Here is a 13,045-nt window from a genome sequence, read left to right as displayed (position 1 = left end):
TGGGGCCGGCCCGGTGGCGCACTGCTACAGTGCGCCGCTTGGGAGGGCGGCGGCGCTCCCGCCGAGGGTTCGGATCCCACATACAGACCGGTTCCCGCTCACTGACTGAGCGAGGTGCGGGAGCAACACTGAGGGTTGCGATCCGTTGCCGTACACGAAAAAAGACAAAAAGGAAAAAAAAAAGTATTTATTAATCTCATGAAACTTACTTGACCTGATATGTTCATCTTATTAGATGAACTTACTTAAACTGTAAAAATCTTTTCTGTCTCTGAGCCAACTGAAGATAGCACACATCATAAGTATTCTGGTGAAGACAATTTCAATAAAATACCCTGCCCCTCTGAAAGAGTGGTATCTTGGCTATGTTAACTGAAGTGAGCACTGCAATGGTGAGTAAAAACATCTCCTAGGATCACTTGCTAATGCTCTGTGCAGCTTAGGAACTTTGTGGAGTATCTGAAGCAAATTTTCTAACCTTAAGAGAGCATCCCTGATTTAAGCTGGCAAGACCACTAATGCAAACCTAAAGAAAACAAATATTATAAAGTAAGTCTGCTAGAAATCATACGGTCTTCTTCAAAGTCTTGTGTTAACTGCCAAAGGTTTGACACCTTCCAGAAACAGGGAAGGCAGAAAATAGTTTTAAAAGCCATTTTAACTCTACAGAAAAAGGTACAAATATGACCTGAAAAATAACTGAGTAAAGACAAAGGGTAGTTCAGGTGCATGCCATCTAGACAGAAACCCTCATTTGCAACAGAGAGGAGAGGCCTTCAGTGGGTCTGAGCTGAGCACAAAGGAGGTAACCCAGGACTCAGCCAGTTTTTCTTAAACTGTAAGTTTTTCCGTAAGTTTAAGAAAAGCTTACTTGACCTGATATGTTCATCTTATTAGAGAATTTATGAAACCAATAAAAACCTTTTATAAATTAAGCACAACCAAGCATAGCATTTCTTTTAACAAGCTAATCATCACATTGTGTGTTCTCTTTTCACCACATCCATAGACACCAAAGTGCTGACCATACATGCAGTATGGGCTAACCATGGGAAATGCAGGGATGATTAACACCCAGTCCCTGCCCACAAGAACCTCAGAATCTCCTGAAATGTTCAGATAATTTTTAGGCTTTTCCATGATATAGACAAAAAAATTTTAATATTCTGGCAAACAACTTTGAGGAAATTTTCATATTTAGACATATGGGGAACACTCATGTAATAGCCATGAGGAACACTCCAATTTTACTCTAAAAGCCAGTAAATACTATTGTCACATTGTCAGGACTATGTAGAACTCTGGGGGTTTACTCACAGGAGAAATGACCTAAAGTCAGGGACAGTAGGCACAGCAGGGTGAGGTGTTGGCACTGAAAACAGGGTGGGCAAAAAGTCTACATACTGAACAGTGAGCCTCTTCCTTCCTTTCTCCATTCAACTACCAACCAGGAAATTAGAGGATTTCTTTCAGGAGAAATCGACTATCCCAAGAGAAAAGACTCTCCCAACACTGACATTTAGAGATCCCTCAATGAAAGTCAGCCAGCACTTTTATACAAACATTTTGCATTTGTGCCATGATGTGAAAAAAATTAAGCCAGTAGTTAAATAAGCTATACCTATAGGAAAACAGGCCAGAGCCAAGTGGTAATTGAGAGTGGAGACTTTAGCATAAAGCTGGAAAATCCCAAAGACATCTTCAAAAGGGAAATTAGAAAAAGATCTCTCCATCATAGGGATATAGTATGTCTTGGTCTTGGCTCTGCATAGAGCATAAAAGAGAAAAAGGTCTCCCACAAGTATTCATACCTATGGCCCTGTATTCACAGAGATTTGGAAGTGGAATTCAAACTAACTGTGTAACCCAAAAGACCCTAAACCAAGCTTTTAGTTTATAACGCCTTTGTTTGGTAGTATTCAAGGCACTTGGCAGAAGAAATACAAATCCTCTCATGAGTAATGTATTTCACATGAGAGCTCAAAGAATTTGCACAAAGTGCTAAGAAAGAGAAGCACAGTCTTTGAATCACAAAACACATGAGAAAATAAACCACCATTAGCAAAAGTTGTAGAAACAAAAACTGCAAGGTGAGACCAACAAAGACTACAGACAATGGAATGATCAGTTTTGAGGTATAAAATAAGTATATCTAATATGATAAAATAAAATAAATAAAGATACTGAAAATGTAATAAAGTTACAAGCAACTATCAAAATTAGTCAGGTATATTTGAGGAAGAACCAGATAGAATTTCTAGGAAAGAAAGCTATAATATGAAAGCAAAATTTAAAAACTTTAAAAACAGGCTAAATAGTAGACTAGACACAGCTAAAGACAGAATTAGTGAACTGAAAGACAGAGATGAAAGAATTATGCAGAAAACATTTCAGAGACAATGTGATAGAATATATGCAAGGGAGGTTAAGAGACATGGCAGATAGGGTGAGAAGGTCTAGTATACATCTAATCAGAGTTCCATAAGAAGATAAGTAGATAAAAAGGAGAAAAGAAAAATTCAAAGAGATTATGACTGGGAATTTTCTAGAGTTTATTAAAAACACCAGTTTTCCGACTCAGGAAGTCCATTGAAACTCTAAGTCAGAGCAACAAAAAGTAATCTATAAATGAATAAATAAAAAATAAATAGTAGACAAAATGTAGAACCCCAAAGGCATAGAGAAGATCTGCAAAACAACCAGAGAGAAGAAACGTTACCTATAGAGGAACAAGGGAACAACAATGAGAATGTCAGCTAATTTTTCAATATCTCGTCTTTATTATTTCCTTCTATCACTTATGTTGGGTTTTCTTTGATCTTCCTTTTGTAGTTTCTTCACAGAGAAGCCTGAATCATCAATTTTAGAACTTTATTCTTTTCTAATTCAAGCAGTTAATGCTACCAATCCTCAAGGCAGTGCTTTAGCTGTAGCTCACAAATGTTGACATGTTGTGTTATTTTCACTCAGTCCAAAATATTTTTTAACTTTTCTTGTGACTTCTTGTTTAACTCATGGGCTATTTGTTTAATTTCCAAATATTTTAGACGTACCAGGTATCTTTCTATTGATTTCTGTTTAATCCCACTGTAGCCAGAAAACATATTCTGTATGATTTCAATCTTTTTAAATTTAAGGATACTTTATGGCCCAGAATATGGTCTAATTTGTGAATGTTTTATGTGCACTTGAATAGAACGAGAATTCCACTCTCGATGGAAGGAGTGTTTTATAAACGTCCTTCAGGCCAGGTTGGTTCCAGTGTTGTTCAGGTCTTCTGTATCCTTTCTGATTTTCTGTACACTTGTTCTATCAATTACTGAGAGAACTGTTGAAATCTACAACTATCACTGTGAATATGTCTATTTCTCCTTTCTGTTCTCTCAGTTTTTACTTCATTGATTTTCAAGCTCTATTATTACGAGTATAAACATTTAGGACTGTTGAGTCTTCTTTATTATCATGAAAATTCCCTCTTTATCCCTGGTAATATTTCTTGATCTGAAGCCTACTTTGATATTATAACCATCCAGATTTCTTTTGATGGGTTGAAAACATAGCATCTTTTTCCATCCTTCTACTCTAACAAAAATGTGGTAAGATATTTCTTGATCTGAAGCCTACTTTGATATTATAACCATCCAGATTTCTTTTGATGGGTTGTCAACATAGCATATCTTTTTCCATCCTTCTACTCTAAAAAAAATATGGTAAAGTATATATAACATAAAACTTACCATCTTGACCATTTTTAAATGTACAGTTCAGTAGTATTAAATACATTCACATCATTGTGCAACCAATCTCCAGAATTTTTTCATCTTGCAAAACTGAAACTCTACAGCCATTTAACAACTCCCCATTCCCCCCACCTCTAGCCCCCAGCAACCACCACTCTACTTTTTGTCTCTATGAATTTGACCACTACAGATACAGCATATTAGTGGAACCATACAGTATGTATCTTTTTATGGCTGGCTCATTTCACTTAGCATAGCATCCTCAGGTCCCATTCATGTTGTAGCATGTGTAAGAATTTCCTTCCTTTTTAAGGCTGCATAATATTCCATTGGATGTATATACTACATTTTGTTTACCCATACATACACTGATGGACGCTTGGGTTGCTTCCACCTTTTGGCTACTGTGAATAACACTGCTATGAACATAGGTGTACAAATATGTCTTCAACACCCTACTTTCAATTCCATCCTTTTACTTTTAACATATCTGGGTCCTTATATTTAAAGTGGTTTCCTGTAGACAGCATATACCGGGTCTTGCTTTTCTATCCAATCTGACCATCTCTACCTTTTAACTGGGAGTGTTCAGACCATTTCTATTTAATGTAATCATCAATGTGGCTGAATTTAAATCTATCACATCACTATTTGTTTTTTATTTTCCCATCTATTTTTGCTCATTTTCCTCTCCTTTTCTGCTCATTGTTGAATTAACTATTGTTTTATGATTCCATTATAGCTCCTTAGTTGGTTTATTAGCTGTACCTCTTTTTTTGGCAGTGGGTTTGCAGTATATATCTTCAACTTACTACAAGCTACATTCAAATTACAACTTCATAGATAATATAAAGACTTGACAATATTATTATTCCATCCTTCACTCCCCACTCCCCACGCCCCATCCTTTGTACTACTGTGTCATACATTTTACTTCTACCTGTTACAACCCCACAAAACACTGTCATTATTACTGCTTCAAAGAGTCACTTATTTTTAAGGTATTTTTTAAATGAGGAAAAAGTCCTTTTTTAAAAAATTGATTGTGAAAAAAAATCCTTCATATTTTGCACTTATTTACCATTACTGGTGCTCTCCATTCCTTTGTATAGATACAAATTTTCATCTGGTGTCCCTTTCCTTCTGCTTGAAGAACTTCCTTTGACATTTCTTATACAGTATGTCTGCTGGTGATGAATTCCGTCAGCTTTTTGTTTTGTTTTCATGTTTGAAAAATATTTTTGCTAGGCCCAGAATTCTACCTTGATCATTTTTTTTCTTCAGCAGTCCAAAAATCCTGATTCCATTGTCTTCTGGCCTGTTTGATTTCTGAAAAGAAGTCTGATGTTGCACCTATCTTTGCTCCTCTATAATGCCTCTTTTTTTCCTGACAACTTTTAAGATTTTTCTTTATTAGTTGTCTTAAGCAATTTGATTATGATGTGCCTTAGTGTGGTTTTCTTTGTTTCTTCTACTTAGGGTTTGTTGAATTTGTATTTGTGGGTTTGTTTTTCATCAAATTTATAAAAATTTTGGCTATTTCTTTAAGTATTTTTTTTCTTTCCACTTTCCTTATCAGATGCTAATTAGATTGCTTGGTATTATCTACTGGCTCACTGAATAAAGCTCTGCTGAACTTTCCTCCCAGTCTTTCTTTCCCTTCATGATTCATTTTCGATAGTTTCTACTGCTAGGTCTTCAAGTTCACTGATCTTTGCTTCTGCAGTGTCTAAGGTGTTGTTAATGCTATCCAAATTTTTTTTTTTTTTAATGTCTATAAGTTCCATTTTGGACTGTTTTATACATCTATTTCTTTTCTTATTATGTTCAACCTTTCCTTTACATCCTTATGTTTATTTATAAGATTATAATACTTACTTAATATCTTTGTTTATGAATTCCATCACCTCTGTCATTTCCAGGTTTGTTTCTATTGATCGATTTTTCCTGGTTATGTGTCTCTTTTTCCCACTCCTTTGTACACCTAGTAATCTTTGATTGGTGCCAGACATTGCAAAACTTACATTTTTAGGTAGGTGCTAGATTGCATTGTATTCTTGTAAAGGGTGTTGGAGTTTGTTGTGGCATGCAGCTAAATTACTTTTGGATTAGTTTGATTCTTCAAAGGCTTCCTTTTAAACTTTACTATGTTGGGTCCATAGCATCCTTTATTCTGGTGCTAATTTAGCCCCTCTACTAAGGCATGACCGACCATTCTGAGCACGCCAACCAATGTCCTGTGTGTATTAGGAGTCTCCTCACTCTGGCTTTTAGGAACATAAACTATTCTCAGCCTGGTATGAACTCCAGGCATTGTGCAAACTCCTGCTTTCAGGTGGTTCTTTCCCTGGTCTCAGAGTTTTCTCCCACATGCATAAATCTATACTCAGCCAAAGACTCAAGGGGACCCCACTCCAAATCTCTGAAGTGCTTGTGTGTATGCGCAGGTGCTCCCTCCCTCTCCCTCCCTCCCCGCCCCCTACCCCGACACACACCATCATTTCTTCTTCTCTGCTTCTATCCCTCATAAATCCTAGCTAACTTGGCCTCCTCAACTTGATTTCTCCCTCCTCAATTCAGTGAGTCTGCTGTGCTGTTCCCATTTCCCCTCCTTGCACTGCAGTCTGGAAACTGTCTCAAGGCAGTAAACTGAGGCAATCATAAGTCTCACCTTATTTTTTCCCATTCTTTCAGAGATCACAGTGCTGCACAATCTGTTTTCCAATGTCTTGAAAACTACTTTTCTTTGCTTTTTTTTCTAGTTTGTTTTCAGCAGGAGAGTAACTCCCCTAGCACTTCAAGAGCAGAAGAAAAATTTTCTAAGGCTTCTTCAGATGTTATGCCTATTTGTAAATCTCATGCCATCACTCACAACCCTATTCCCATTCACAATCCAAATCAGTGGACTGCGGTATCTGAGGCATATTATGTAATTCGAGAGACAGACAGACAGAATAGGAACAAGTAATGAGCCTGATGCTGTGGTAGAGAACATGCTGTCTAGTAACCTGGGTTCTAGCCCCAATTCAGTCACTAATTGGGTATGTGCTTTTAGTAACTTAACATTACAATGCCTCAGTTTCCTCACCAATATAACAGTTTCCTTACCACATTTAACAACTGTGGAATAAGACTATGGATGTTTCCTTAACAAAACAGGGCAAAGCTATGACTGGCTGAATTCCTGAGAATACTTTCTATCCCAGAAGAACCAAATCGGTACTAAACTATGAAATTTCTGCCATGCCACAGTTATAGTTAAAATAGCATAGCCAAAACACAATATTAACCACAATGTTAGATTCTGTGATAAATTCCAAATAAAAGTTATTTTTCTTCTGTACTTTCTACAGAAGAAGAAACCAAAACCATTTTTTGTTCACCAAGCCTATTAACTATTCAAACAAACACTTACTTTCAATTTTTTCTAAAGTATCCATAGAAAATAATTTCCTCTTTTACTATCAATAAGAATAATATCAACTTTTTCCTGCTGATTCCTTGTCTTATAGAGTATCTCAATATAGAATCTAGTTCACTAGATTTATTTCCTTGGGCAATTAAAGAAGAATCTTTCACATCTGACAAAGCCATTTCCTAATTCTACTTGGGCTAAAGGAGCCACACTATTAGTAAACTATATGTTAGTGGTTGTTTGGTGGCAACATTTACTTGGGTCAGATTCTTCTCCACACATTTTTCTTGTGTTCTTCCTAGACCAGTCCTTTAATTGCCCTCTCCCTCCCTTTCTCTGTTTCTCTCTCTTACACAGCTCAGTTTTCTTTCCTGTACCCAAAGAAGTGACAGAGCACTAAACTGCAGAGCATAGTGCAGTGGCAGGATTGGAATCAGCCATTACCTGGTGAGATCCAGAAGGCAGACTCTTTACTAGACCCTCTGTGTTGGAGGGGGACTTCCGTGGAGCCTGCTTAATCGGTGACAAACTCTCTGATAATACAATTCATGTATGAAAAGCAAAAACTAACACACAAACAGTACACACACACACACAGGTATTTTACATGAAGAGCATATATATTCAGATGACCATAAAACCTCCATGTAAACAGACAACCCAACTTCATCCAGATGGTATGCTCAACATGTTTCTAATACAAACACATGACACATTTGTGGACAAACCATAATAGCTGTTGGGTTAGCTAAGAGCTAGCTGGTTAGTTGTCAACAAGGGAGATGGGCTGAATATGTACACATGAATATTAACAACAACGGGCAATGTGATTAGTTACCATGTGTCTAGTGGGAGTGGAAGAGGAGACCCAGCCCTGTTATAGTCCCAGTGTGTCTTCTATGTCAGCTTTTCTTAAGAAGTGGAAGATAAGCAGGATCTGATCCCAGCACACCAAGGAAGAAAAGGCAGGGTAGGGGGAAAAAAACCAAAGTAAGAATAGCAGCATTCATCATGCCATGCAGGACTCTAAGGAACACTTTCCTGTCCCTTTATTAACCCAAAAACAGGAACTACAAAGATAGGCATGACACCACCCTGGATTAGTCTCATGTTGAAAACCAACAATCCAGCAATATTTATTCACGAAACACTCACCATCACCATGCAAGGGGGCAGATACAGTCAGCAGAGTAGAAGCATTCCAAGCAATTAATATCTGAATTTGAACACTCAAACTTGTTAAAACACAGCACTCTTAAAAACTCTAGATCAGCAGAGCTCATAGACAGAGGTTCCCACCATCCACCAGCAAGAGAGTTCAGGGCATGCACTCCTCTCAAATCACAGTCCCTTCAGGACGGTTAAAGTTAGATCCGTGCACCTGTGACACTGCCCGTGCTATATCAACTCGAATTCAGCCCTCACTCCCAGTCTTACCACATGAGTTCTACATAGCTTATATGCGTTAGCTCTCCAGCTGGAGTGGGGAAAAGAGAAGGTCCTTCAATTAAACACATACCCTATGCTCAAATGTGTTCCTTTTGAGAATCCCTAAACAAAAAAGACAGTCTACTTTTCTTTATTGCTGGTATATTTTATTGTCAACTGTTAATATCCCAGTTTGGGTGAATCCAAAAGAATAATCAAAGCAACAAGACTGCTTATTCTTGGGGGGGTGGGCGGGTGGTGAGGGAACTATAAAAAGGAAAAGCCCTGCATTGTCACATCATCACGTTGGGCTGGAGGTGGGGGTAGTTTATTCTTCTTGAATTAACTTCTTGATTAGGGCTTTATAGTTACCCAACTGAAAAGAAGAACATCTTATGAGATGATTAGTTTATTCTTCTTGAATTAACTTCTTGATTAGGGCTTTATAGTTACCCAACTGAAAAGAACATCTTATGAGATGACGATTGTCAAGAAATTCAAATTAAACTTAAACACGTCTGTGGCTTAAGAATACTAATTGTAGACTGGATGGTACTGAAACACAGAACACAGACTGTTGAGTTCATTTCACCAAACCTAAGAAGGAAACTGTAGAACAGGGATTAGTATCATATTCCACGTTTGATAGCAGGCCACTGATTTCTGCTTGCCCATGTCAGAACATCTCCGAAGGAGACTGCCCAATGCTGACACGAAAGCAAACAGTAGCTAATTCTTCACCATCCTTTTTCCTTAAAAAATTAAGGTTTTTATAAACCTTAATTCCTTCCCTTCACTCCTCCCCTCAAAAACAGTGTTTCTTACCCAGTGTAATCCCGTTTTGAGTTTTTCTTTCTATGGACGATGGCCAGAATCATGCTGATGAGCAGAGTGAGACCCAGCACCACAGCAATGACTATACCTACCACCGCCCCAACTGGAAACACAGGCAAACTCTCTAGAGAGAAAGAACAAAAGAGTTAAGGTGCATTGCTACAGAGAGAAGGAATAAAATTTTATTAAATTAAAAAGCAGGTGTCTTCCTTTAGCGGTTACCATACCCTCTTTTATTATCCAAATTATGAGATCCTAGTATCTAACTGATGACATACAAACATGAACTACAGAGCTAAGCATTTCTACACCCACAATCCCTCTCAATGCTCTAATATCAAAGAAAAACTGGAGATGTGAATATACTTCAATCCACTCTCCAACAAAGCAGACTTTGTCTCAGAGTGAGACACCAGAACCCGCATTTCCTGCTTGTTCTCAAAAAAGGGAAGAAATTACTGTACTGTTTTTGGAACTGTCAAAACTTTCTCCTGGAAAATATCAAAGCAGTATTAATCTCTTTCTTTCCCACTGCTCACTGCATCTAACCATAACAAATTTGGTTTTCCTTCTAATTAACACTGAAAAATTAATACTCCTGAAATCAAATCAGGGAGCACAACTGTATGGCAAAAACACTCCCTTCAAACACACCTTGAAATATAACTCTTATTTATTTCTCCAACTAAACATGAGATAAAGGGGACGGTATCATTACTGCAAAAATACTCAAGGAAGTACCTTTTTCTATGACATAGAGCCTAATGTGCCCAGGCTGGACAACAATGTCAGGAGGGTTTTTGACATCACAGATATAGGTGCCATTGTGTATAAATTGCATATTTTCTATGTTGATTGATGCATCTTTCTTGTCAAGGTCTCCAGCCCAGCTGATTCTGTTCTTAAATGGTGGATAATTCCCCAGGTATACTTGCCCTTGGGAGTAGTGGAAAAACTGCAATTAGAAAAAAAATAACAAATAAGCTATTTTCAAAAGCAGAATTCCTAAACTCTGTAACAGGAATGCTGTGAAATGGTCTTTTAAAAAAGACTTCACACATAAAGAAATGCAGCATCATATTACAAATCTGAAGCTATGGAATCTAAGCCAGACAGGGCTTGGCGATCATGGGGTTCAACCCTGACAGGTTTTAGTTCAAGAAACAGACTTGTATATCATCTCTCATTATCTCAATATCTCACTGATGTAATTATTACTACCACCCATACAAAAGGAAATAAGGACTCAAAGAAGCCATTTTCCCAAGGTCACAACGATAGGAAGTGGTGGGCTCAGAGTGTAAACCAGGCTTATCTGACTCTTCAAAGCCAATGCTCTTCCAACAACACCGTGATGGGGCCCAGTGAGTCCAAAGGCTTCAGAAAGTTTGTCATTCACAAAGCAAGAAGAAAAAGAAGCCAAAATATCACAGATCAGTTTATCCGTGGGCTGCTCCTTCTTACTTATTGGTTTCCTATGGACAAGTCACATATGTGAAAGAAGCAAAGCCCACACAGCACAAACTGCTCTCACCTGCCTTTGAAAGTTCAGCCTTTAGCCCCTTTCTCTTTCCATTTTTTGCTCTCTCCTCAGACCTACTGGCAAAGAAACTCACTTCTCAAAGTAAACCCTGTCAAACCCAGCACCTTGGAAGCAAGGTGAGGCCCAGTGTGAGGGGGTCTATCCTCATACTTTAATCCAAACAGCCCAGCTGGAGGCTCAATGTCTTTGTTCTCATTCATGGGTGGGGTGAGGGGCTGGGGTGGAGATCAGCTCCACTGGCAATTCACATAGAACATCTTTGAACCCTTGGAGCATGCTGAGGACCACTGTGCAGTCTCATCTGTTCCCATGATTTAATGACTATCTATATTTTGTCAGCTCCCAAACATCTCTCCGTAGACAGTGTCTGTTGAGCTCTAGACTCCATACCCAATTGCCTACTCACTTTATCACCAGGCTGCCTCCGTCCCCCAAGCTTGTCATTTTCTCCTATAAACTTCATCTACCAATGTATCTTATCTTGATTGATGATGACCATTTGTCTCCCAAACTATAAATTTTAAAGTAATCTTTGATTCTTGTATCTTCCTTCCCATCCAATTAACCCTTTAAAGATGCATGTCTGACTTCTGCCCTGGAAAAAGACATTATCTTTATTATACTGGACAGTAAGCAAACCTTTCATTTGCTCCAGAAGGAAACACCATCTATATCTTCCAAGGTTAGTCACTGTACAAAGAAAGTTCAGGACAAAGGCAGCTAGTGCCTCTGCTTGCAAGACGTGCAGAAATGTGTGAAAGACCCATGGAAAACTGTCTCCCAACAACACTCAAATGCTTAAAACTATCCTACAAGGTGAGATTCATCTGCCTGATATTTCACAAATGAGGAAAGTGAGGCTCAGAAAACCTTGGTGACTTGCCCAAGGTCATAGGTCTTAGAGATGAAATTTAAACCCAGCTTTGATTTCAGAGCTGAGACTACTTCCATTATTTAATGCATCTCTTGTCTGATCATATCTTGCCTGCTCAAAGTCCTTCACTCTCTCTTCTTTGTCAGGAAACAAACCATAAAATCTCAGCTTAGCAAGCAAACTCCTCCATCACCTTCCCTTTCCACCATCTCCAAATACTCTCTGCCTTGCATTTCTAAGCCAGCAATGATGGCCTGCTCTGTACTGTTCCTCACTACTGTGTCTTATGCATACTGCTCCCTCAGTTAGTCTCCCTCCTTAGACTGGGTGCCCATTGAAAGCAAGGGATAAGTTGTACTTATCTCTGTACTCCTCAGCACTTAGCACATAGTAGGAACCACATATGTTTGCTGAACTGAACTGATGAATAATGCTTTCATCAAACCAGTGAGAGATGGAAATGAAGAGTAAAAAATTCACAAAAAAGACTACATCTCATTATCAACCAATATTTTTTAAGTTCAAGCCACTATGCTAAAGCTATGAGGGATAGCAAAGATGCAAGACAGGTATCTCCTCTTAAACAACTATACTCAAGATGAAGAAGAGAAAAACTGTCATATTAAGGGATCTGTATCACAGGAGTGGCCTATACAATGTGGGTAGTGAGTTTGAAGGGCTAAAAGGTTTTTTTTTAAAAAAAGAGATCTTATGGAGGGGTCAGAAGTTAAAGACAGCATACAACTTATATGGCAAGAGTTCAGAAGTAGGAGAATAAAGAAAAAATTAAGCAGGAAGAACTCGTTCCTAAAAGAACACAACTACCCTAAAAGAATGAGCAGATAGGGGAAAGAGGGGAGAAAAAATGAGTTCAGTTTTAGACATGTGAATCCTGATTCCATGAACCAGAAAAGCCATCTATGGTATGCTGGATTTGAATATACTTTTTCTGCAACACCTACAGAAACAAAAAGCAACCTGCTCATCTTATTAAATGTGTCCTGACATTTCAGAGATAAAGAATCCTATATCAATAACTGAGCATTCTGGAGGAAACTGCAATCAGACTGGTGTGTAAGTACAAATCAATTAGCTAAAAACATTAATTAGAAATACAGCATGTTGGGCCAGCCCGGTGGCGCACTGCGCTAGTGCGCCGCTTGGGAGCGCGGTGGTGCTCCCGCCAAGGGTTCGGATCCCACATACAGACC

At 38.4% G+C, this 13,045-nt stretch overlaps 1 protein-coding gene across 1 annotated transcript in view; it reads right to left on the bottom strand.

Annotated features, from left to right (window-relative positions):
- The window catches only part of MPZL1 (myelin protein zero-like 1), a 23,645-nt gene that overhangs the window by 7,362 nt on the left and 3,238 nt on the right, over positions 1 to 13,045 (bottom strand). The window contains exons 3-6 of the mRNA XM_008575579.1: positions 10,159 to 10,372; positions 9,409 to 9,541; positions 9,255 to 9,268; positions 7,600 to 7,688 (exon numbers count right to left, since the gene is read on the bottom strand). Coding sequence (XP_008573801.1) covers positions 7,600 to 7,688; positions 9,255 to 9,268; positions 9,409 to 9,541; positions 10,159 to 10,372 — 450 coding nt within the window. The remainder of the gene's footprint in view (positions 1 to 7,599; positions 7,689 to 9,254; positions 9,269 to 9,408; positions 9,542 to 10,158; positions 10,373 to 13,045) is intronic.

The sequence above is a fragment of the Galeopterus variegatus genome, unplaced genomic scaffold, assembly GCF_000696425.1.
Source record: "Galeopterus variegatus unplaced genomic scaffold, G_variegatus-3.0.2 Scaffold1209, whole genome shotgun sequence".
Lineage (NCBI taxonomy): Eukaryota > Metazoa > Chordata > Mammalia > Dermoptera > Cynocephalidae > Galeopterus > Galeopterus variegatus.
The sequence above is the reverse complement of the archived record's forward strand: the minus strand, read 5'-3'. Positions and strand labels throughout refer to the sequence as shown.